The sequence below is a fragment of the Bactrocera latifrons genome, unplaced genomic scaffold (genome assembly GCF_001853355.1).
Source record: "Bactrocera latifrons isolate USDA-ARS-PBARC rearing strain unplaced genomic scaffold, ASM185335v1 scaffold_238, whole genome shotgun sequence".
Taxonomy (NCBI): domain Eukaryota; kingdom Metazoa; phylum Arthropoda; class Insecta; order Diptera; family Tephritidae; genus Bactrocera; species Bactrocera latifrons.
In genome coordinates, this window is record NW_017535941.1 from 59,975 (window position 1) to 86,697 (window position 26,723).

At 36.3% G+C, this 26,723-nt stretch overlaps 2 protein-coding genes across 8 annotated transcripts; both read left to right on the forward strand.

Annotated features, from left to right (window-relative positions):
* Positions 1-332: 332 nt before the first annotated feature.
* On the forward strand, positions 333-3,605 carry LOC108969027 (uncharacterized protein CG5902). Of its 6 annotated transcripts, none has more exons than XM_018933491.1 (4): positions 333-419; positions 1,199-1,814; positions 1,877-2,193; positions 2,292-3,605. In XM_018933491.1, the coding sequence occupies exons 2-4, from the start codon at positions 1,534-1,536 to the stop codon at positions 2,474-2,476; spliced, it is 783 nt and encodes a 260-aa protein (XP_018789036.1). In that variant the 5' UTR covers positions 333-419; positions 1,199-1,533; the 3' UTR covers positions 2,477-3,605. The 6 variants fall into 6 exon arrangements, with proteins under 6 accessions (XP_018789036.1, XP_018789033.1, XP_018789032.1 ...); XM_018933488.1 differs by having other exon boundaries at positions 336-562; XM_018933487.1 differs by having other exon boundaries at positions 336-532.
* Positions 3,606-4,744: 1,139 nt separating this feature from the next.
* Positions 4,745-26,081, forward strand: LOC108969026 (E3 ubiquitin-protein ligase ZNRF2). 2 transcript variants are annotated; one of them, XM_018933485.1, is made up of 6 exons: positions 4,745-5,355; positions 5,463-6,468; positions 20,227-20,322; positions 23,793-23,898; positions 23,964-24,035; positions 24,171-26,081. In XM_018933485.1, the coding sequence occupies exons 2-5, from the start codon at positions 5,775-5,777 to the stop codon at positions 24,019-24,021; spliced, it is 954 nt and encodes a 317-aa protein (XP_018789030.1). In that variant the 5' UTR covers positions 4,745-5,355; positions 5,463-5,774; the 3' UTR covers positions 24,022-24,035; positions 24,171-26,081. The 2 variants fall into 2 exon arrangements, with proteins under 2 accessions (XP_018789030.1, XP_018789031.1); XM_018933486.1 differs by having other exon boundaries at positions 4,745-6,468; positions 24,176-26,081.
* Positions 26,082-26,723: the final 642 nt, after the last annotated feature.

Genomic DNA, 26,723 nt, shown 5'->3' on the forward strand with positions numbered 1-26,723 from the left:
TCTTGTAAAGATGTTCACAAACAAGTTTAATCCTTAAAACAGTTCACTTTATTCACTGAAATATATCGAATTTATATTAGATAAGTATTAGACCACCCAAAGGTATTAAAAAAATATTATTGCTCAAATTTTAAAATTAAGCAATAATTCGTGCTATTACTCCGAAATTATTTTCGACATAAATTTATGTACAAATTAATGCAGCAATTTCTAGTGCAACCAATGCTTGTACAATAATCGGGTCAACTGAATACGTAACCGGTTCACGCAAATGCAACCCTCGGTTGCGCTGGTATTTCTGACATTTCTCATATGTTCTTCATTCGTCACTCACACTGCGAACGACGCGGATTTGCGAGCGAACGATAAAGAAAAGTATTTGGCAACTGCTTTCTAATATTTTTTTTCATATATTTTCTGTGAGTGATCAAAATTTCTGATACAATTTGCAACAAAATTTCGTCAAAGTTCACATGAGTTGAAGTGCAAAAGCTCTAGGAAGCAGTTGTGGAAGTCGCAGACGAAGAAAAATGTGTGTGTGCCAAAGGCTAAAAGAGGAGTAGTAAGAAGGAAGAAGAGAAGTGAATAATTGTGTTTAAATGTGTGAGCGATGGTGTGCAAGGGGTCAGACGTACCGAGTATCGAATGAAGCCAAAGAATGTCAAATGCAGATAGAAAGTGATAATTGTGAATATAGAGAATGAGGTGATTGTGCTATGAACAAATAAAAAAAATCAGCCTTAAACTAAATGCATTAGCTGCACCCAAACGGGAATGGACCAAAGATAGCCGCGTTGATCGCAGCAACAGATGATTAACTCGTGTGCCAGATAAGAGTGGAAGAGAGTGTAGGGAAACTGAAAGTCACTGTACAAAAGCCTATGGCTGATACAAAATGCTAGTCTCTTGTTATTGTTGTCATTGCGTCAAGTAATGCAGTGCAAACGAGTATTCGTAAACAAAGCATAGGAGACTGAACTTGTGATTTAGCAACTTGCTTGTCTACGCCGTGCTACCCTGCTGGTCTTTTTGTGTGATATTACGCACTGTTAAGACAACTGCATTTGTATGTAACATATTGATCGTTGATCTTACGTACGATCACTTTAAGTTAATTGCTTGAATTTAATTGTTTATTGAATTAAGACAAAAATGTAAATATTAAAAAATAACTAATCGAAATTCTTTATATTTGCAGGTTACAACTTTTTTAGATTCAAATCATCAAGTTACGCACTGCCATTACTACTAGAGATCTTAGCGGTATAAAAAATATAGCGTATTCGATTAGTCCTGCAACAAATACAAAAGCAGATCGGCATTAGCACAGACTGCGTCCACAATAAAATTAAAATAAATAGTAATTACTATATATATATATATATATATTTAAGATCTTGCAATCCACATTGGGTAGCATTGTTGTTAAAAGAAAAAAAATTAACGCAACGAGTGAAGCATACAAAATTTCAGTTTGTAAGTTTACCAAATACTTTTGAGGTTAAAGCGCATAAAGGTACACCAAGCGCAATAATGTCAAATAACTATCAGCACCACAACAATTATCGCGGCTCAAGCACATCACAACAGATGAATGGTCTACGGCCACATCACCTGCAGAACGGTGATTGTGGCGATGATGGTGATTGCTATCGCCGCGGTGGTGGTTCAAATCGCCTCACAAATGGTTATAGTGTGAAGCCATTGGACAATGTGGCGGTGCCTGACATGTGCATATTTTGTTTTGAGGTGCTTGACTGTGAACTGAATAATGTAGAAGCGCCCGGTACACCCAAATTCACAAATGATGCTTAGTAAGTACTCGCTTAATATGCATATTAATATATAATGTTAATGATGACTTTTGTTTCTGCAGTCCATTATTTGTAACTTGGAAAACAGGGCGTGATAAGCGATTACGTGGTTGTATTGGTACGTTCAGTGCCATGCATCTGCACAATGGACTTCGTGAATATGCATTAACGAGTGCTTTAAAGGATTCGCGCTTTGCGCCCATCGCTAGGGAAGAGCTACCCAAATTGACTGTGTCGGTGTCGATTTTGCAAAATTTCGAAGAAGCACACGGGTATCTCGACTGGACATTAGGCATACATGGCATACGTATTGAATTTTTGAATGAACGTGGTTACAAGAGGACTGCTACTTATTTGCCACAAGTGGCTACTGAACAAGGTGAGCTAAAAACACATGATTTTGTGATAAGATTTTTTCGCAAAAAGCTATCGCAATAAATGTTATTTAAATACTGAATATGTTTTCTATTTTCACAGGTTGGGATCAAACCCAAACTATAGACTCTCTACTCAGGAAGGGGGGCTATCGTGCAGCAATCACCCCGGAAACTCGAAAATCAATCAAATTGACGCGTTATCGCTCGCAGGAAATTCAAATGAACTATAAAGAGTATCGTGAAGTGTTGGAACGTCGGGCGCAATATGGCAAAGTACAATGCTAACAAACACCGAAAATGCGTTTCAAACAACACCAACAAATCTTAATGCAGCAACAGAAACAATTTCAGTTACAACAAAAACAAAAACAGACCACAAACACTACAAATATAATGACGTTGTCAAAACAAAACTTTCAAAATCCCCATCAACGCAAGGCATACGTTGATGTACAACAACAACAATTACCAACTATACCACATAATAGATATTATCATTATTATAATTCTTATTATCTATAGTTTATAGCTAACTACAAAAAGAAAAACATTAACAAAAGGCAGTATGACGATAGCAAATAACAACTGCTGGGTCAGCAATAAACGCGTTTTCCAAAACAATAATAATTTTCTGATAACAAAAAACATTTATTAACAATAATGGTACATATTTATGTATATGTAAAGTTCAAATAATCAAAAAATCAAATTATAATGCTAATTAAATTACTAAAATTTTATTCATTTTACTTTTAAGGCGGATGGTAATATATTCTACACGCCAACGTGCTTCTTAATACATATTATTGTATATACATGCATACATACATCAAACAGTAAATGAATTTTAATTTGCAATAAAGCTTATAAATATATATTATATAACTAATTCTTGAAATATACATGAAGTACGTACAGCAATTCGGAATTTTGGAAACTAACGGAAAGAAGCAATTATTTTGTCCCCTGAATAGAAATAGAAAAACAATTGTTGCGTACAAACGTTTGTGAAATGACGAACAACAAATGGTGTTTTCAGTAATAAAGTAAATACAAGTGCTTTGTCAATATATTTATAGTTATATTCTAAAATTTCGTTAAGTTGCAATTTATTTACTGTTCTGCAATACAAAAAAAAAAAAAAACAATTTATTTGCAATATTAGTGCACCTTATTTTTACTAATCAATTATTTAGCATTCGATAATTTCGGTTATGAGAATAGTGTTTTATTATTCTCACTTTTATAATATTAAATATTTGGAAGCAAGCCTCCAAAACAAGATGGCTTTCGGATTAGTTGTTGTTATCTTTAAGACAGCATTTAAGTGACATTTTTTCTCTTAATCAATCCTAAAATTTAGTGAAATTAATGTTGTAAGCAATTTTTAGGAAATAAAAGAAAAATTAAGAAATCAGCGTTGAGTTTTCATGAGGAGAAATGTGTTTATTGTTGTTGTAGTGGCATAATTCTGCCGAGTTGACAGTCCTTTGCCGGATAAAACTCCATTCCGGGTACGTAGACCCGACTATTGTAAGAACGGTAATGTGTTTGTGTTATATTATCGGTTATATGTGTGTACCATATACATACATATTAATGTATAATGCACAGAGCAAGAAACTTTTCCTCGAACGAAACCTTATTATAAATACTTTAAGAATAAGTTTCGGTTGCAGTGGTTTTGTAAAATTGCGCAAGTTATGATAATCTGTTGCTACTCAGGTAAACGGGCTATTATGAAATGGTGCAGGGATTATTTCCGGAAATGATGAGGAGTCTCTAAAAACAACATTTTTCAAACACGATTTGGATTAAGTTAATTGCTGCTACTTTGTCAGCAAAAACTGCTTTATGCATTTTCATATAAATATTTTAGGTTATGTGCAGCCTTTTGCCTTAGGAACGATAGCAAGAAATTTAGAAGCAAGGGTATTGCCTTAAAAGTGTGTTAGCACGCGTATTAAATTATTATACATAAATATTTTCGCCGTTTTATGGATAAAACCCTCATTAGCAGGAAATTTTATGATAAAAACTTACTCAGTTGAAGACTCCTACATAAATTAACGAAGCAACTAAATTATCCACATTTCCTTGAAATACTTTATGACATGAACTTCAAATAAATTCGTTTAATTAAATATATACATTATTTTCACATCATTTCACAATAATACAAATTTTTAAATAAATTTTCAATACACTAAGGGAAATCCGCTGCAAATTTACACATTTCCTTTTATGCCTACTTTCACAATGGCCGGCTGATCATGGCGGATGTGATGTTTTGTATTTCAATACGAAGCGGAAGTGCACGAAGAACACATAAATCGATTATAAGCCAAAAGAAAACAAAATTAATTATGAACAATAAGCATAATAGCGGTTATGTTATTCATGTTCATCAACAAGCAATTATATTCTTTGCATATCATAAATATTTTACTTCAAATCTTTTGTTTGCGAATTTCACATTACAACGCAAACTGGCAACGCTGTTAATGTCAATTTCGTTTTTATCTTTCCCGAAAAATGTCGACTCGCTGTCAAATTTTGCTACAAAAATACAAAGAATTCGTAAATTAACCAAATGTTTCCTCCGTAAATTGAAAAATTTCAAGCAAAATAAAAACAAAAAAAGTAATACGAAAAGCTCGAATCGCATACAAAATTTAAAAGCAAATGTCAAAGCTAGTGAAAACGTGAAGTACGATCAGTAAAAAGAAGTTATTCTATATTCAACAACAAAACGCATAGCAAAAAAACAGACGGTCAGCAAATTAGAGAAATAACTAGCAGTGGAACAGCAACAAAAACGAAGGCGACGGTGGTGTAAGAGGCAACAGCACATCAGTGGTGTCAATGATAGATCATAAGAGGGCACTCATAATCATTAAATTGGCAAATTGTTTTCGGCAAAAATAGGTTATTTTGAAGAGTTTTGAAATATACGGCTCTTCTGTAATTCTCGATAAAGCAATCAAAGTTAGATATTGTTGACAATAGCTGTCGCTAGCAATTTCGTCTCGATGCAGTAAAAAAAACTAATCAAGAACAAACAAGGAACGCACACATTTCCTGTTACTAAGTTAAGCATACAAGGAGACAAAACGCACACCATCATCAAACTCACACCATTGGTATCAATAACGTACACAAAGGTTAGTTACTTTTCTTTGTTTGATGTCAAAGCGCACTCTATTGGAATCTGAGTAATCTGTAAACAACGCCGGTTAGCGACTCATCATGTGCCCATCCTTCTAAACAGGTCATTATCCTAACCAACAAAGTCGTTTGCCATATCGCGTTTAATGCTATTCTTCTTAATAAAGAACTTGACTGCTGATTGTCCTAAACATACGCGTTTGTTGTGGTTCGCAGAAAAGTGATTATAAATGGAATAATTTGACATTTCCAATGACGCACTGGAGGCGTTAAAAACCTTTTCGGAATTCACAATATAAATTTCTATCGCACAAATCGCCAGTCGAATATATATATATATATATATTGTTTCAAACGAAAATCACACTGCTCGCCATTACACCAATTCGAGAAGAACAAAAGTGAAACCCAACGAATGGGCGCTAAGGCAAGTACACCGACAGCCAGCGGCCAAAGCCCACGTTCGCGTACCTTTTCCAGCAGCTCAACTGGGACGGACGCTGCACAAGTTGCCAGCAATAGCAGCGCAGATGGTGGTCAAGGCTTTAACTTATTGCGTACATTGCCCAGCCTACAGGTACAGCATCATGTCCAGAGTTCAAGCATCGATCGACAGCGTGCACGTAGTTTGAGCTCAGTGCCGGATATTCACAATCAACAACATGGCAACTCACATGCAGGTTGTGTCGCTGGTGGACCGCATACGCATCCAGCTGCCGGCACGACGCCAAGTAGCAATGCATTTGGTGTAACCTCACAAGCGCATTCATCAGTTGCCACCAATTATTTGCAACATCCGCATTATCCGCTCGGTGGTGATGTTATGGGTTCTGGTAGTATTCGTGTTGGTGTGCCGGTCAGTAGTAGCTCCTTTCACGACAACACACTGATGCTGAATGGCGGTAACGGTGGCGGTAATAGTGGTCGCGGCATGGTGAGTGCACCGCATTCTCATACACTCAACTTTGAAGATCTACAGGATGTTTCTGCAACGGGCACAAATTTTGTGGAGAGCATTGCATTGGCGGCATCCTCATCTAGTGGCGCGAGCGGTATTGGTCGCGTCTACACAGCTACATCGCTACCATCGCACATTTGGTCATTTAATGGTAAGTGAATTTATTTTATCACTACTTACAACACATTATGGGAAAACAACTATAGATATGTAAATTACCAATTATATACCTGGTGCTGCCTAGAGTTAGGTTGAGTGATGACTAATGACTTTATAAAGAATGCATTTTGTAACCAAAACAGAAAAATATATAAATTTCTGCTGCGGAGATTCCTAAATGGTTTTTCTGTAGAAAATTTTGAAAAATTAATATTTAAATTCTATAATTCTCATTATTTTAGTACGTTTATAATAAGTGTTATCTCATTGCAATAAAGTGTCGTTATTGTTTTGCAAGTGTATTTGTTAATAAAACTATWACGTTTCGTGTGCAATATATTCTTCCTCAATTCCTCAAGCCAATTAATGATTAATCTATTGTTACTTCACACGTCAGTCGGGTTTACGTAACCGAAACGGACCAGTATTATTATTCAGCGAACAACTGTCAACTCGGCATCAGGCCTCGAAATTATTTCAAAAGATCAAAATGAATTTCGGTTACTGTTGTTTTTATAGTATAAACTATTCCTGGAGTAAAATTCCCTTATTTCGCGTTGTTGTCAATATTGTCTTGTTAATTAAGTGGTTGTATCCAGTTGCAAGTCAGAAAAAACCAGTTTTAATAGGCGTTCTATTTTATAATTGAATCAAGATAATATGCATTTCAAGAATTTAAAGTACTACTTTAAACACCCCCTGAAAACAGCTATGGAAGCAAGGAATAAAGCATTTTTTCAAAATTAATGATGTTTTTGTTGCTGTCGTAGCGGCAGAATTCTGCCGAGTTGACAGTCCTTGGCCGGATATAAATCCGTGTCCGTGTTACGTAGACCCGACTGTCGTCGGAACGGTTTCAAAATTAATCATAATGGGGATTGCTAAACCCCAGAAACCCAAATCTATTATTACTATACACTTCTACTTATAAATACCTTAAATTTTGGGAGAATGTTTCAAATATACACATGCAAAAACAATTTTCGATTTTTTGTTATTCACATGTGAATATAACCTCTTAAATTATACTTGGTTCACTTTTGTGTCATAAGTCTTTACATAATGAAGTGTGCTCTCCATTTCGATGAGATTTAATTTTACTATTTGTCGCCGCTGTTAGGAAAATACTATACATACACAAATATACAAATATTTATTTGGCAGATAAGTTACATGATTAAAATAAGAAGAAAATAAATACTAAATGGAAAATAATTAAAATTGTTTGCTCTTTGCGAGCAGCTGATAAGATAACTTTGTTTTGGAGAACCTTTCTAAAGATCCATTGTAATATGATGCGGAGTAGCTGGCAACGCCGTCAAATCATTTACGACCCCCTTGCGTGTGTACTATTAGACAGTAGGTAGCCCACCAGCCGAGTAGTGCGAAAAGCAGGAAGAAGGTAACAGCAGTCAATCGACATACGGCGAGCAACAACGAATACAGGAATAAATATAATAGCAGTGTACTACTTCTCATAGTATACCGACTATGAGCAGATACTTCGTTTAGCGATTTGACAAGCTTTGCAAATATAAAGTACCATACATAATCCAAATAGGTGTTGAGCTGGTCACTGATTTTGTCGCTGCTAAGCTACACTATTCGCATTGGTATTAATAAGTTTAAATAAAAGTGAAATTAATATGCATGGCAGACAACGCATATACATAAAAACATGGATACAAACATAAGTGCAGCAAACGAACGAGTAAAGAGCTTTAGCGTAAAGTGCTAGCAAAAACATTAATACATTATAGGAATTATGTGTGGTAGGCGAATAAAAGAGCAGCATCGAGCAGTGTAATTAATGGAGCTAGTGATAAAATTAAAAGCCCGAGTTATGTGTTTATGTGTGTATATGCGTACAAATATTGGAATAAAAGCTGTTGACTGCAAGTGCTTATAATTAACGGCAGAAATTAACAAACAAAAAAAAAAAAAAATAGCAGTTAATATACATAGATTCTCGGCCCGATAGGTAAATTGATTTACTAAGTGGTGGCCACAAGTGAGCTGTGAGCACTGATGGCTGCCTTAACTTCGCAGCGTCAGTATGACGGATGGAGTAAATGAAAGGTTACAAAAGCAAAGGCGACGTCGACGGCTACAGCAACAGCACAGCAATCTGAAGTGATTATTTTGTTGGCTTGATTGTGTGTGCATAGTATCTGATTGGCAAGTCCGTGGGTCTCTTGTTGGCTCAGCTGGCGACTGTTGTAGTGTACATGTACATATGTATTTAATATAATATCCACTTTGCGTTATTTGTAAATCGTAAATTTTACAGAGTAGCGCTCTGTTGGTCTCGTTGCTCGCTTATAAAAGTTGTGATCGTGTGTTGTGCTTCTTATTACCTCAATAAGGCATATATTTGTATATTATTTAATTTTTTCTATGGGCTTTAATCGGAAAAAACTCCAACTCATTTATGTATACACACTTCGAAAAATACTTTTGTTATTACACACCTATACAGTGACAGAAAAGTGTCATAAGACTGTGGGTTCATGTAAAATGAAATGTGTTCAAATCAATATTTGGTAGGAGAGCGTCTTATCATGTTCCCATGTGACCCATTTTAAAAGCATACTTGTGTTTATCAGTTATATAAACCGGTTTAAGTATTTTCAACTCGATCCATGATTTCGAGTCATGAACTAAGCACTTGGTCCGGATTTTCTTACTTAACTGCATAGAGCCTCAAAATAATTTGGTTAATATTTTATGACTTACAACAACAATCCCTAAGCTCCAAAATACTGATTGATATCCATCAGTTCGTATTATCAAATAGTATCTATGGACGATAAGCGACAGCGATACATCTCTTGGGCTAAAGAAATACAGAAACCTTCGTTTGGAACCTGAAAAGTTATATAAAACAAGAAAAAACGTTAACTTCGGTTGCACCGAAGCTAAATACCCTTCACAGGTGGATTTCTGTTAGTAACTATGTGTTCAGTTTGTATGGAAGCTATATTCTATTGTAATCCGTTCTGTACAATTTTTTTGGAGATTATATTGTTACCTTAAGCAGTAATCCATGTCAAATTTCGTGACGATATGACGTCAAATGCGAAACTTTTCCATACAAGCCCTTGATTCCGATCGTTCGGCTTGTATGGCAGTTATATGCTATAGTGAGCCGAACCGAACAATTTCTTCTGAAATTACATTATTTTTATAAACAATAACTCATACCCAATTTCATGAAGATATATCGTCAAATGAAAAAGTTTTCAAAGCAAGCATTTGATTCCGATCATTCAGTTTGTATGGCAGCTATATGCTATAGTTAACCGATCCGAATAATTTCTTCGGAGATTACATTGTTGCCTTAGAAAATAATCTATACCAAATTTCGTGCATATATCTTGTCAAATGTAAAAGTTTTCCATACGAGAACTTGATTCCGATCATTCAGTTTGTATGGCAGCTATATGCTATAGTTAACCGATCTGAACAATTTCTTCGGATATTATATTATTGATTTAGAAAATAACCTGTGTCAACTTTTGTGAAAATATATTGTGAAATGTGAAAGTTTTCCATACAAGAACTTGATTCCGATCGTTCAGTATGTACGTCAGCTATATGATATAGTGGTCCGATATCATCATTTCCGACAAGTGAGCAACTTCTTGAAGAGAAAATGACATTTGCACAATTTCAAAACGATATCTTAAAAACTGAGGAACTGACATATGGATAGATGGCAGCTCGACATGCTGATCATTTATATATATGCTCTATAGGGTCTCCGACCCTTCCTTTTGGGTGTTACAAACTTCGTGACAAACTTAATGTACCCTGTTCAGGGTATAAAAGCTACAGCAGAAAGTCCGTTATAGATACCACTTTATTACTAAATAAAAAATAGGTTTAAAGAAGCTCCGAAAGTTAAGGTTTTAAATATTTTCGTCAAATTTTCACTCCGTGTCAGTTCCCCGGAAGTTCAATTGACCTCTCATATCATCTCTATAAATTTAAAAATTGCTTACGTTGGATTGCTCACTTTTACTAAGATAACTTTAAGCTTAGAACTGATGTTATATTAATTGATTTATCAATTATCTTCTTCAATTATCCCCTATTACCATTTCTTTTGCACTCACTTACTTATGTCTCTGAAATTACTTCCTGGTAACCTTTGACAGTTTTCATCCGTTTCCGCTTAAACCCGGAAGTCAATCTACTCTGGTTCCGGCGTCGTTGACTTACACATCAGATGTTTGGCTTCTACGAATAATATTATATTACTTGCTCAGATTGCTGGGCGACTATTTTGCGCGCATAATTCCGATCACATTTTAAGTTTCATGTAAATTAGATTAGATAAGTAAATGTGGATTGTGCCGTGACCTAGGTTCTTTTGTACCTTCTCCTAATTCACAACGTCTCAACTAGCCCCAGCAAATTTCCGTAGTATATCGGCACTACTACTGAGGCGTTGTGATGCCTATTGGGAAACATGAATCCAACTACCTTAATCCTACGTCTACAGACTGCTGTGCAGTCCATTAACAGGTATTCTGGTGTTTCAGTTTCCAAGTCTCAGAACCAGCAATTTGCACAAGAAGCTAGATCATATGAAGTAAGTTCTGCTTGAGCTTGCAAGTGTGACGACGACAAAGTAGCCTGACTTTTTGCCTTGAGAAATTGATTACATATTTAAACCTTTTGAGGTTGTAACCAACCATTAGCAACTTTGCATGGCGCATGCCTGGGAGTAGTTGCCAATGCCTCTCCCTACCCACTGTTTCGTCATTGCGGAGCAGTTCGCAATGTAAGGTTTCAATCCTACCATGTTGATGGATGCCTCTTCCGAGGCTTGTTGTTCCTTATCATTGGTATGATTTTTTACGTGGCGGGTCCTAAACCCAGCGCACAACCCTGCGGAGGGGATGTTTCGTCTTCTGTTGTTGTTGTTGTAACGGCAGAAATTCTGCCGAGTTGACAGTCCTTGGCCGGATAAAAATCCGGGTCCGTTCCGGTTTTCGTAGACCCGACTGTCGTGGGAACGGTTCGTCTTCTTAATTTAGCTCGCCTTCAAACGGTTCTTAGGCTACCCAAAGGATACTTGGTCAAAGACAGGAAGTCGTGAGCTGCTTGATTCATTTGTAAAAGAATCATTTCTGGCCACTCCCAAGTGAATGGCGATGACAGAACTTTCCTCACTTCCGTGAACTTCTACACATGACTCCACCCTCTACGAACTAATCCCCAATTTTTGAGACTTTCCATAAAATCTCACATTTCGTCCCACAGTGCAACTCACCGATACACAGCAGATAACTCGTACCACAGCAAACCAAATTGGTGGAAATGCTCACAAATATTTAAATACACATTTATAAATATAATTGCATATGTATTGTATATATACTTATACTATATATACCTAATGTTGTAGACAGACAATCGTAGCGCTGCTGATTCTTTGATTTGTCGAGTGTTTCGCGGTGATGCGTGTACACGAGCGCTCATACTAGACGCAAGGGTGGCTAGCTAGCGAAGAACAAACTTCTGAGGGGCGCGCGGAGCAGGCACGTAGGCGCTCACTAGTGTGTGTTTCAATTAGTAGTGTGTCGCGAAGAAGAAATACGTACACGGTGCCGGCTACACAACCAGACCAGCAAGCGAGCAGCCAGTCAAACAGGTCCGACGTCCGTCCGCGTCAGCAGCAGCGCAGCTGACGGCAGCACACTCATGACAGTTGTAGTCACCGCAAATAGTCAGTTGGCAGTCAGTCAGTTGCTATATGCCGAGTYGATCAGCGAATATTCGAGTGCGAAAAATTCGATTTTTCACAGCGGATTTTAACAAATTGAAAAGTGAACTTTTAACGTGTTTTCATTTCACACACACACACACACACACTGTTTCTGTGTTGTGTTTTGACGTAGCGAGAATAGAAAAGAGATCTACACAATTGTGAATTCGTTAATTGTGCGTAAATGAAAATGCTGCTTGCTTACAAGAGCATACATATACATATTTACAACGAGTTATTTGCGGCGAAAAGAAAAACTTGAATTCAATTTCCTAATTTAGTGCAATGCTCGTCGACACTTTGACGTAAACGTTGCCATTGCACGTCATACGTCGCTTGAAAGCATTAGTTTTTACTTCGCTTTTAGTTGTTGTTGCTGTAGCTTCGTTTTTGGTGCTTGACCTACCGCGCCACCAGTGACAGCAGAGTAATTATGATGATGTGCTCACTCCATTACACAATTGCTCCATAGCGGCGGTCGCTGCACCGCTACACACACACGTGAGGTAGAGTCTTCCGGGAAGCGCGTCCACAAAACAGCTCACTCACAGCTGGCACTCGCCCCATTGAAACGCATTATTATTATTGTGTGTTTTTTCGGGAGCGTTGAACGGCTGCGACTAAACAGGAAGATAGCCGAGGCGTTCGTTCGCTATAACGCAGTCATGCAATTATAAGGCAACGACAACAGCAACAATAATGAAAAGGCCAATCATTCACTTGTACGCTGACAGAACAAAGCACAACCGGGTAGGGTTGAGTGCCGACACACAAGCATGAATATATTTACAAACATATATCATAGTAATATGTACCCAGCACCAACAAAGCTTTCGCTTTCGGCGTAGCCTAGCGCTGCGATGGAGTTGTTGGCGTACCAGTCAGGCAGTCAGCAAGTGACTTATTCACTGTGTGTGGTGGCTGCATTATTTGCAGCGCATGTCTCTCCATACACGCATACGCCCGTGTGCCCGTGTACACCGTCCGCTCGTCCGTCTGTTCGACCAGTAACACCCTGCTGCACCAGCCACCCCTGCCCGTGTCGCCTAGCTCGACTATTACGGTTTGTTTATTCAACGCCTTACATGTGTCTCCCGTATGGGTGTGCACCCGGCTCAGGTGTGTGTGAGTGTGCGGTCGATTGTGTTTTCCCACATGTGTTACTATATACGCGGCGAAGTGTGTGCATAAGATAAGGCGACAGCGATGTGAAGGATTAAAATTGGCCAGGTCGCAAAGCACACGCTGACGACTTGTACGCGGTGTGGTTGCGAATCGATCAGCTGTAAAGATGTATGCGTAAGCGTGTGCGTTGGTAATCATTGCTTTACCACTTAAGAGCTGGTGCTGTGAGGTATTAGGGGGGGCGTGGCGCAATCGGCGTAGAATTGCGTATTTATTTCGAGTGATCGCGAAGCTCATATAGCCACGGCGGCCATGAACGAGTTATATTTCTTTCTGCTAACAAACATACATACAAACAATCTTTGTGTACATGTATGTGTGTGTGTGTGACTTCGTAAGCATGTGTAAATTTTTTCATCGCTCTAATAATATTTTTTTCGCGCACGTAGCCCCTACCGTCGTTGAGACAAAGAACAAACAAAGCCAGTAAGGAGAGACAATAATTGTTTGGCTGATAAAAAAAAAAACAAGTGTAAAGCGCAGCAGAAATTTATTGTGAAAGAAAATTTCTAGAAAACAAAAAAGTTTAATTATTTAACAATAAGCGAAAAGGCGCTGCAAGAAGCGACAAAACAAAAATCACAAAAATCACAAAAACAAAAGTAATAACAAACAATCAACATGGGCCAGGTTTTCGGCAATCCGAACAATGTGCACGGCGAATACCCGAGGAGCACGAGCAAATATGTTGGTAAGTTATGGCGCTAAGTAATAAAAGAGCCACAAATTAAATGCAAATGTATGTATGTATAAGCCCTAAAAATAAAGAATAAAAAATAATCATAAAATAAAAAAAAAAAAAAAATAAATTCGAAATTAAAGACATAAATAAATGCGAATATAAGTATGTGGAATGGGAAAAAATTAACAAAAAGAAATAATAACAAAATAAATATCAAAAATTAAGGAAATAAATAAATATGTATGTATGTAAAATCAAAAAATATTAACAAAAAGAAATATTAATAAAATAAATATCAAAAATTAAGGAAATAAATAAATTGAGCGATATAAAGGAAAAGTAAACAAAATAAATATAGAACACAGTCATGGACAGAGAAATAGCACACTTAAACAATAAAAAGTAAACAAATAAAAATGTTCCATTAGCATAGCTTAAATTGAGGAATAAATAAGTTATGTACGAAAAATAAAAAATATTTTTTTTCAATAATTCTTAAAAACAAAATATTGAACTTCAATTTCGTTGTTGTTGTTGTAACGGGAGAAATTTGCTGAATCCTTGGCCGGATGACAATACGCGTCCGTTCCATTTATGTAGAACCGACTGTCGTGGGAACGGTTTCCAATTGCGTATTTGGGTCGCGTCATATAAAAAGCTCAGTAGGCCGCTTCTGCGGAAATTAAGGTAATATATTAGACATATTTGAAGTGTTTTTGCTTTTAAGCGCTCACAAGAGTAATGCTTTGTTGCGTCCACAATTTTTCAAAAATGTTGGGCGTCGTCAGATCGAGACCTCCAGTAATTTCTAGCAGCTACATACCTTGTGGTATTCGCGCACGGTGAGCGTAAAGAATATTCGTACCAAGCCTACTCGATTCCAGTCTATATCGCTAAATTTTCAAGGAGGCTTTCATCGTTACTTTGTGCTAGCCAGCTCTCTGCACGCCCCTCGTCCATTTTTTAAACCTCAAAACATCTGGGGGTGTTCCATATTATGTATGTCTCTGTCGTATTTAGTTATTGATTTATTTCAATCAGCAATTTTTAACAGTACCGTGGATGGGGTTATCTTCCGATTTCATCCATTTTTACAGTGTCGATAGCGGTGCTTAAAGAATTTGTCCTGAGCGAATTTGGTTTTTGTACAAAAATATTTTTTACAAAAATATGAAAATTTCAATGAAAAAAACAAGTCTTTATTTCTTTCATGAAGATCGCTTGAGTACTGCTCGATGAATCTTGCCAACCGATATCAAAAATACAGTTTTGAGAAAAACGCATTTAAAGACGGCGCACTTAGCCTATCTAGCCCGAAACTATTGCTCGGATCAACTTGAAAATTTAGGACAATATTCTAGAAGTGTTGTAGAATTGAATAAGACAATAAAAAAAAGATTTTATTTTTAAATCCGCAAACTCATTTAACCCCTTAAGGGCGTTTTGTGGGTGTGGCCTGATGACGTCTTAAGATGCTGAGAAACCTGTAAACCAAGTTTCATTAAGTAACTCTATAACAACATGAAGCAAGAGTATAAAAGGCAATCGAAAAATAATTACTCATAAAAAGTTTACGCACAGAAAAATAATAAAATATATATTTTTTAACAAAACTACAATTAAATAAAAATCTGAAAATAAAATAAAATATAAACAAATAAAATAAAAAGTAAAAAAAAAAAATTATATATAAACTAAATATAAAAAAACTATTAAAAAAATATAAATAAAAACAAAAAAAATTTTTAAAATAAAATAAATAAAAATCTAAGAAATAATCTAAAAATAAGCGAAAAAGAAACAGCAAACCCATAAAATAAAAACAAAAACATAAGCATAAAAAATCGAAAACACAATTGAAATGTGCAGTAAGTAGACCGTAAGCGGACAACAGCAAGTACGCAATTAAAAGTGCAGCCAAAGAATAAAAGGAAATCTGAAAAAAAAAAATAGTTTAACGATTTACTAAATGACTTTTTGTATACCTATGCACTTGTTTATTCATACAGAAACACACACCCTCAAACAAACATACGTACACATATAAATAGCTATAAACACGCGCGTCTAAATATAATGGCCAATATCTACATACATATGTACTTAAGCCCCAACATACTATGGTTGGGATCAATAGCAATAAGCACTTGTCACGAAGGCAAAACACCGTAATCGGCCAAGCGCTGCAGGGGCAAGTGCAAATGACCGCTATATGGTATCGTATCGATTGTGCGCCAGCCGATTACGCGGCCAAAATAATGGCATATTCTAATGCGATATTACTTTATTATTTATATGCACATATATATATATATATATATATACATATGTATATGTATGTATATATGTAAGTGTATTTCATGTTTATAAGCGCTAATTATTTTCTAGAACAGATCGCAATTAATGTCTATAAATAGTTATAGAGCACTTTTTGTCGTTCATTTGCTTGCCTGTTTGCATTTTCTTCTCCTCCACGGCGTAATCAAAAAAAAAAAAAACAAACCGTGTTTTGAATCGATCGTAAAGCGATAAGCAGCGAGAAACAAAGCATATGTCAAGCGCTTTTGATAAGATCTTTGTGTGAGTGAGAAACGGCCAAACCGGAGGGGGGGAGGTCATATTACGCATTCATTTATTTTAGGCAATTGCATATAGAACCAGAGGACTTTCGGTCTTCGTGATCACTTAATCATACAGATAACGTTTTATCGCATTTGCATACAAACATAAATGACTTAACAAAAGTCTTGTGTAAATATTTTGCCCGAAGCTTTATTGCAAAAATAAATACAACCACTTAACTCGACGTTGTGATTTCACAATTCATTAAAGTACTATGTGAAGTACCACAAAACGTATAATGAACTCTCTTTCATATTGCACGTGCCACGTTGATGAAACCCTGAAACGGTATCTATTACGTTATATATAAAAATTATGTCAACACCTTTCCCAACACCCTTCACTCAAAACGATATACTATACATATATGAGATATTGCACACCCTTCCCACCGCAGTCTGGTCTACGTAATCAGAACGGACTCGGATTTTTATCCCGCCGACAATATGTCAACTCAGTAGCAACCATCCAAATTACATCAAAGATATTTTCTATTACATACGTTTGGAGTATGAAACTATTTGAAGATCATCTCTTGATTACTAACCTCGAGGGGTTACTATACGAGTATGTAGTCGGTTAATCAGGACTATTTCGGACTTCATTTGTTATCCGCACAGAATTAGGTCATCGAAAGGACAGTCTTTGGCCGTATATAAGCCTTCTCAATTCAAGAACCGTAAAAGCGGATGGTGTTATTGTTACATCGCGTTCATAATCACAGTTAGGTTAGTAAGAATTAGATAAGTTGTCATCGACGTTATCCAACGGTAACCCCAGGAAACAAGCTGTTTCGACGGAGCCAGACCAAAAGGAGAAGGGTGTCAGATGTGTAGGGTTAACAGCGCATGCAAAAAGGTGGCTAGTGCCATGCACGGACTGATTGCACTCTGCTACAGTCTCCTGAGCGAAGCTGCCCAAAAGTCACTCTTTATTCTTACAGCAACTCGAGCTCTTCGTTTGCAATTCGTGGTGGTTTGGCTCCAAGTACACCGTTCACTGAAAGGTCGTCGACGTCTTTGAGAAAAGACCTCTTGATGCTCATAGAAAGCGGTTCCGCTCCAAGTATAAGTCTGCAGAGATGACTTCTGCGATAGTACCCCAGCGGAAACTGCTTGGAGAGTAGTTCATTATCCTCCGTAACTAGCGGTGTGCGAACCTCACGTTGCAGGTGTTCGATGGCAAACATCAAGAGGCATCCTATCGTAGTCCGGGGTGCAGTGTTCTGACACGTTAGGTGTTCACTGCATTGCGGCATAGTTAATGACCGGCCGGTTGTCGTGGGAATCGTGATTTCACTATCCCAGTTCGCTTTGTTGAGTCTAAATTTGGTTCTAGGAAAACATGCATGCTCGTGTATGTAGCTCATTAAGAAGTGCTTATGATATCCAAAAATCACTTCTTATATTTGTTACATACCAATACAAAGAGATTTAGATCGTCGAAAGAATATCTCTTGTTCAGCTAAAATCCTGGTTAACTGAAGCTGTAAAACTAGCTATCATAAAGTTCGATTGAGTTCACCCTCGCACTTCGCTTTGTTGAGTCTAACTTTGGTGATAGGAGAAAAAATGTATGTTCGAGTACCTAACTCACTAAGGAGTGTATGCGATCTTCTAAGAACACTACTCATACACTTCGAGAGTAGCAGTTTTTATAGAATCATAATAAGTATTAATGACCTCAAATTCTTTTGTACAAAATAGTGGCGCTTCTTCCAGTTTAACTTGATCAAAGTTTTTAGCTTTGTTGTTCGCTCTGTTTTCATCGATTTAAAATATCTTATGATAACCATTACATAGCTGTTTCGATCTACTAAGTCTAATAAATTTCTTCAAAGTTATACATCTCTTGTGGAGCTTGTATTCACGCAGTGTTAAACTAATTTTAGCTAAGCATTTATTGAAATCACTCCTAGTACTTCAAAGGAAAGCGTTGAGCGTAAACAATTATTCCACGAATAGATCCAATAGCAAACTACGTAACAAATAAATCTAATCTCACATAGGTCTTACGATTTATGTAATATTTCTGGAATTTGCGCACTTGTTATCTTGAGTATCGATTAATCCCTGTACAATTTTGATAATAACATGGTTTATTTCAATGTCTAATAAAAAAAAAAGAAATTTCTGTTTTGTTCAGATTTGCAGTTGGAGGTTTTATTGTTTACGTTTATAAATAATATTTTTGTTTAACTGCGGAAGTCGTATTTATTATATAATCCTTTGAGTACCTACAGTTTATATTCTCGATTCATAAAACCATACAATGGCAATGTTAAGGTTTCTCTGAGGATATTGCTAACAGCACCCTTTTGATGTTATCTTGAGAAAACTTTTATTTTTCGAATGAACCTTGATCCTGAACCCTAGACAAAGTCATGAGGGGTTTCGCAATCCTACTTTTTTCCGAGACAAGTTCGAATAATCGATGCATTCGCAAGTCGGTGAGTTTTTGAGATATCGGTCTGAAATATTTGCACGCATACTTTTCTCTTCAAGCAGCTGTTCATTTTTCGGAACAGCGAATTTCGAACAACTATAGCATAGTCGAGTCCTTGAAAACTCTTTTTTTTTCAAGATCTTTTTCTTCTACTTTACACCGCTTACACGATTAAAGCCGAGTTTACAACAGCGTCCCAGTTGTTCTAGCTAGCTAGCGACAAGCGCACTAGTTCTCAAGACTGTATCTTCGAAACTATTACTCGGATTAACTTGAAAATTTAGGACAATATTCTCTAGGTGTTTTAGAAATTAATAGGACAATAAAAAAAATATTTTTTTAAACCCATAAACCCATGTAACCCTTTAATAGGAGTATGTTTGTAGTATTCGTCATCAAAAGGTGGGTCTCTCATCCAAGGTTGTTTTCTTCTTTACATTGGGTTTTTTTTTATGTGGAGGATCCCAAACCCAGCGCACTAAGGAGGGATGTTTCGCCTTCTCACTTTAGTTCGCCTTTAAATGGATCGTAACCTAACCTCAAAAAAAAAAAATACTTCTCACAACTTAAGTGTACAAGCAAGTCGCACATACATACTACTTGCTTTATTAAGAAAATTAATACTAATAACGGTATGTAGAACATATTAATATAAATCGCTTAGTACTATACCACATATAAATGCGCGTGACCTTTAAATAAGTTCAAAGCCCAATTGAAAAATTAACTTTTACCACAAATGCATGTTTCTATGTATTTGTGCATGTATGTATGCATGTGTGTGCACTTTAACTCCATCAAACCAGCGTGAAGTCTGCGTGAACATTTGGCTCAACAGCCACAAGTTGATGGCTTCCCGTGCGCAGTGCCGCTGGTGCATTCGTCGCTTTTTCGCTGCATTCCCAACGATTAGTCATCGCTAATAGATAGCATTTACGTAATAAGCCATATGTACACTAACTAACATTTGTTCAAATACATTTTATATATTTATAAATGTGTGACGCTCACCGTTTTCCGTTCTTTTTGTGTACTTCCAGGTATTAAGTGTCCAGTATGTAACAAATTTGTGTTGCCCGACGATATTGAATGCCATTTAGTTATGTGCCTCACCAAGCCGCGACTGTCATACAATGGTGAGTGAAATAATTACGAATACGAAAAAACAACACAAACAAAAAACAAAAACAAAGAGTGAAAACAAGATTATCGGCCATTAAAATGCTGTTATTAAAATGTGCGCTTACAAGTCGCGTAATTTAATTAAAAAATTAAAAAATATTGTGCAGTCATTAGATTACAAAAAAAGAACAGCAACAACTTGTATAAATATATGTATTTTTTATTATTTCTTTACTGTAATATCAATTTATGCAAATTGTGAAAAATTCTATTACACGATGAAACAACTTTCAGCAATATATATTCATTATATAAGCGAAATCTGTAACTGTTGGAGTAATTAATAGTTAGCAAGCACTCACTATTCAATCTTATGTGGCAAATATTCAAAGCAATTATTTATTTAATTGCACTTTTCTACAGCGTCTCCGACGACTCTTCACATATTTACATTTATAAAAACGAGCAAAAACTCGAACGAATTCAGTTTTAAGTGTGGAAATTAGCAGAAAAACAAGAAAACGTAAATAACAAGAGATGAGCTGATTTATGCCACCTTGTTTACTACATGCTTGCTGCGATCACTTTAAGGCATAGGCGTACGTTCAACAAAACTTCTTATTTAATTTTAGCTAAATTCAATTGGACCCTTTAGAGACTAATCAAATAGTCTAATGAAATAATTTGATACAAAAATTATATCGTCACCTCAAATGCAAAACAACATATCATTAAAAGAATTGAAATTGAAAATTTTCAGTATTCGCTGTCAGATATAACCAATAGCTAACCCCTTTATAACCGAAACTCAAATTTCGTTACTATTCGTGATTTCTATTATATAACTTATGAAAGTGGTGTTACATTATTATTTGCATTTTAGATGACGATATGTATATTAGTAATAAACTTCGTCAACTAAAAATAACTTCTGCCATTTCGCTTCATTTCAATATGAAAAATCAAGTATACGCCCCGTCGTCCCTTCGAAACTCAACCAAAGAACTATGCAGTACAATTCATATGACTGGTGACTATTATAAATAGAAATTGTGGAATGAAAAATAGGAAATATTTTAATCTTTCCCTTCCTCTGGTTCCATCAGTGAGTCTTTTTCTTCTTTACTGTCGTAGCCACCGCTTATCCGGTTATAGCCGAGTTAACAACAGCGCGCCAGTCGTTTGTTCTTTTCGCTATTTGGCGCCAATTCAAGATACCAAGTGTAGCCAGGTTTTTCTCCACCTGATCTCTTCAATGTAGTGAACGTTTTTCTCTTCCTCTACTTCCACTGGTGGGTATTGAATCGAATACCTTCAAAGCTGGACTGTTCTCTTCCATCGGGACAACATGACCAAGCTAGCGCAGCCGCTGTCTCTTGATTAATGTCAATGTCGCCATATTCCATCGAAAGCGATATTCGCCGTGGCCAATGCGCAAAGACCAGAAGCTTTCTCTCGAAAACTCGTAACCATATAGCAGAACGGGAAAGATGAGCGGCTTGTAGAGTTTGGTTTTTGTTCGTCGAGAGAAGACTTTACTTCTCAATTGCCTACCCAGTCCAAAATAGCACCGTTAGATACGAAATTATCTACAACTTCGAAGATAGACTGTCAACAGTGACGTGGGAGCCAAGGCGCGAGCTCGACGACTGCTTGTTTGATGACAGGCGATATTTTGTTTTGCCCTCGTTCAGTACCAGACGCATTTGAGTCGCTTCCCTATCCAGTCTGAAGAATGCAGAACTAACGGCGCGGATATTGAGTGATATCAATATCATTGGCGGTTGAATGATATCAATATCATCGGCGTATGCCAGCAGCTGCATATTCTTATAGAAGATTGTACCTTCGATGCGATGTTCATAAGACTTTTGAGGATTGGGCAGAGCTGATGCATGCTCCTTATTAGTTCTCCACCGCCGTGCTTCGCCTGCAATTCATCGGCCTCCGCCGCTTTTTTGTTCTTCAGACGGGTAATTGCTATTCGAACTTCTTCAAGGTCGGGTAATGGAACGTCTGCTTCATCGTCATCGATTAGGGAATCGGGTTCGCCTTCCCTTGATGTGAAGCCTCCACTGCCGTTCAGCAGGCTGGAGAAGTGTTCCCTACATAATTTCAGTATGTTCTGGGCAGCAGTCACTAGATCACCACTGGAGGTTCTACAAGAGTATGCTTCGGTTTTGAAATCTTCTGTTGGTTGCCGCATCTTTTCGTAGAATTTTCGAGCATTACCCTGGTGGCCAGCTTCTCAAGCTCTTAGTACTCACGCATTTCGGCCTCTCTCTTGTTTAGTCCGCATATGCGACTCGCTTCCCTCTTCAGCTCTCGGTATTTTTGCCATCCCGCAATGGGCAGTCTGTTTTTTCTCCGTTGCGACACGGCATTCCTCGTCGTACCAGCTGCTCCTTTGGCTTTTGCGGAAAACCAATGATTTCAGTTACAGATGTACCAAGGGAGCTTGAAATGCCGTCCAACAGTTCCCTTTTACCGAGTTGCTGATGAGTGTTCTCAGAGAGCAGAAATGCAAGTCGGGTAGAAAATCGTTCGCCTGTCAGTTGTGATTGCAGCTTCTCAACGTCGTGTTTGTTGACGTGCGTTTTTCTGCACAGAGGACGTATCGTCGCTGCAACAATATAATGGTCCAAGTTAATGCCTCCTCTAAAACACTGGAGACAGGTCTTCCGTCTATCAAACATGATCGATCTGGTTGGTGGCTTTTCGATCCGGACACAACCAGATATCTTAATGATTTTTTGTATGCTGGAATCTAGTACTACAGATAACCATATTTCAGTCCACGGCGTATTCGATTAGCCTCAATCCATTTGGGGATGTTTCCTCGTAGAGGCTGAACTTACCGACTGTTGTGTCCTTCGTTGCCCACCCTGGCGTTAAAGTCGCCAAGCATTATTTTGACATCGTGGCAGGTGCTGCTCTGCAAGCGCTCATAGAAGGCCGTCGGGACGTGGGCGCAAATGAGCGATATGTTGAAGAACTTAAGTCTTAATGCGGATTGTGGCTAGGCGTTCATCCACTGGTATGAATGACAGTATTCGACGACGGAGGCTCTCTCCCACCATGAATTCCATACCGGATTTGCGATCCTTTATATGGCCATTGTAGTAAATGTCACAAGGACTTACTCGCCTCAGTCCTTGTCTCGTCATTCGCATTTCTTGGACGGCGGTGATGACAGCCTTCACTCTAACAACCCAATTAAGGCAACGGATATTCCAGGTGCATGCCTTTAAATCGTTATCCTTAATGCGTTTGCCGTGGTCGCCATCAAAAGGGGGGTCTCTCTTCCGAGGCTGTTGGTTTTTTTGTTTTCATTGATTATTATATTTAATTTACTCTCGCATTAGCTTTAGGTCTCACATATTTTTCAAATACATGCATACCTACATATGTAATTTTATCTATTTTACTTTTATTTAATTCCAAAGACTTCCATTCATTCGATTTCTCCTCTCATTCCTTACAGAGGATGTATTATCCGATGCCAAGGGCGAATGTGTAATTTGCTTAGAAGATTTGAATCCCGGTGATATTATTGCACGATTGCCGTGTTTATGTATTTATCATAAAGGGTAAGTAAACACACCATTCGCAAACAATTTGAAACTCTCCACTAATAAGCGTTACTCACTTGCAGTTGCATCGATCGATGGTTCGAGGTGAATCGATCCTGCCCCGAGCATCCAGGCGACTAGTTAAACCTCACTAAGTAAATTAGTCAATAATAATTTTAATATAAAACGATAACTCAAATTTATATATATTTTTTTTCGTTTTTGTATTTTTTTCTTTCTTCTTGTTTCTTACGTTTTACGTTTCATCTACACGTTAATTAATTATACAGTACAGTTATAGAAAGAGAGCGATGAATTGGAATCATAACTAATCAATTTATTGAGTAATGAATCTAGTGATATAATATATATTCAGCAAATAATAATAAAATAGAAATTAGTTGTAAATTCTTTTTTATACTGTGACGTAAAAATAGGTGAACATAATAACATAAACTTTAAATTATATACATAAAAAAAAGAAACATAAACAAGTAAATGAAAAAAAACTAACAAAGAAATGGTGAAAAACTAAAAAAAAAAAAATTAAAAAATAAGATATAGATATATTAATATGTATATATTGTATGTTCGTAATTTCTGTGTGTCTTATCGTTTACGAATATGAATATGCAATAGTTTTGTTGTGATTTAAATCGTATTGTATTTATATTATATGAGGTGAAGCCGATGTGTGTTAAGAGGGCATGAGGGCATTATAAGCTCGTGTAATCACAGTAATATTACAAAATAGAAGTCACCAACGCAGCAGCAACTCAACCGAATTCAAATCAACTCAACTCAACTGAACTCCAAAGCGGCAGTACACGATGCAGGGTGACTGCAAATCCATGTTTTGCACACCGTTAAACGGTAAACACTCAATGGAACACCAATAACTGCAGCAACAATAACAACGATAATATATAATGGCAAGTAACGAACGATGAAGGCGCATGTAAAAGGACTCAAAACAAAAAAAGGTGCTGTACACTGCAGCCCAGTGTGCGTTAGTTATTTAATTGTGATCGTCTATATAAGTTTTGTATATGATTTTTGCTCATTTCATGTTGACTGTTTTTGATTTGGCTTAAATTGTAAACACTTTCATACAAGCAAACAAGCAACCAATAAGAAAATAACAAAAAATTAGCACTAAAGCAAAAACAAAAAATAGTTTTTTAGTATAGGATATGTTGTGAATTGTAATTGAGAAGTAAGAAATGTTTATGTTGAGCCAATAACTCCCCGCCGCAATGAGAAATCACCATCATCAATAAATCAAACAAAACATAAACACACTAATACAAATCAAGAAATTAAGAAATGTGCAGAAATGTACATGAAAGTACAGAAATGTGTATGTGCATGCGTGTATGTGAGACAAATGCTGTTAGTTGCATAACGCAACGTCAACTGGTTGGGGAGGTGGGAGGAGATGATTGCAAGCGCATAGCATACATGGACGACACAGTACACTTTACTCAAATGTCAATATCATTTCATAAATAAATAAATTTAATAATATATATGCATACATACATACATATGTAAATGTATATTTATAATAACAAAAAAAAACTAAAATCAACAATTAAAGTTAAGCGATTGTGGTATAATTCTATGGATGATGGTTAAAAATTAAGTTTAACTGAATATACAAGCATGCATACATATAAACAACTATATTTACATATATATACATAGCTATGTAATTTAGGTTTAGGCTCGAAAAATTATTGTGGTCATCAAATGTCCAACAAAAATTAAGCAAGAAACAAATAACAAGTAAACGTATGTAAATTGAAAATGAAAACAATAACTACAACACACACACCCAGACACAAATACAAATCACAACATTTAAAGAAACAATAAACAGCAGACAAGCAAATAGAGAAGAAAGTAACGAAATAACCATTAAAGCAAATATTGCAACGCATTTCACCGTAGTTGAATACAACAACAACACATTACGTAAAGTAGAAAAATAATCAAAAAATAGCGCGATAAAGAATAAATTGCTGAAAACAGTTGAAAAAGTTATAAATAACAGTAACAGCAACACTGATGTGTTAGTAGGAGGAAGTGGGTAGTGAAACAAAGAAACGAAGCAAAAGTGAGAATCTTGTCAAGCATATACCAAATCAATATTAAGCGTAGCCGTTAAAATTGTACATATTTACATATTATATAGAACATAACGCATACATACACAGAAAAATACAAAAATACATACAAATTTATATACACGAAAGCGCGTACGCGCACATTAGCGGTACATTAAGTAAACAAAACAACAAAAAAAAATTTCAATTTAAATTTGAATTTTGAGAATACCATAAAAAAAAACAGAAACTTTTTTGAATTGGAAATGCAGTTAAAAAACAAACTACACTCGACCGAAGAAATGCGAGAATAAGGGCATTGAAAAGTAAAAACAAAAGCATTAATGTAACACTCTTTATGTGCTTGTACGTTGCTGTATGTAAAATGTATTTGTTTTGTTTTTTTACCAATCAGAATTGTTGCTATAAATAATTAGAAAAAAAATACAACAATAAAAATAAATTCTAGCAAACGAAACGCAAAGGTGTTGAACTAAAAACAGTTATAGTAACTATATATTTGATTTTTTGTTTTCCTATTTACAGTTACCTTTTTATTTCACATTTCGTTGTATTGGTTTTGTTTATGTTTTTTGTTCAATCTATATATATAATATATAAAAGAATTTTTTATACAAATATATGTATAACCGATTTCTGAATATTGAAGCAACAATAAGATAATTATTTAAGTAAATCGATTAAGCGTTTTAACGTAAAAAAATTTGTTTTTAT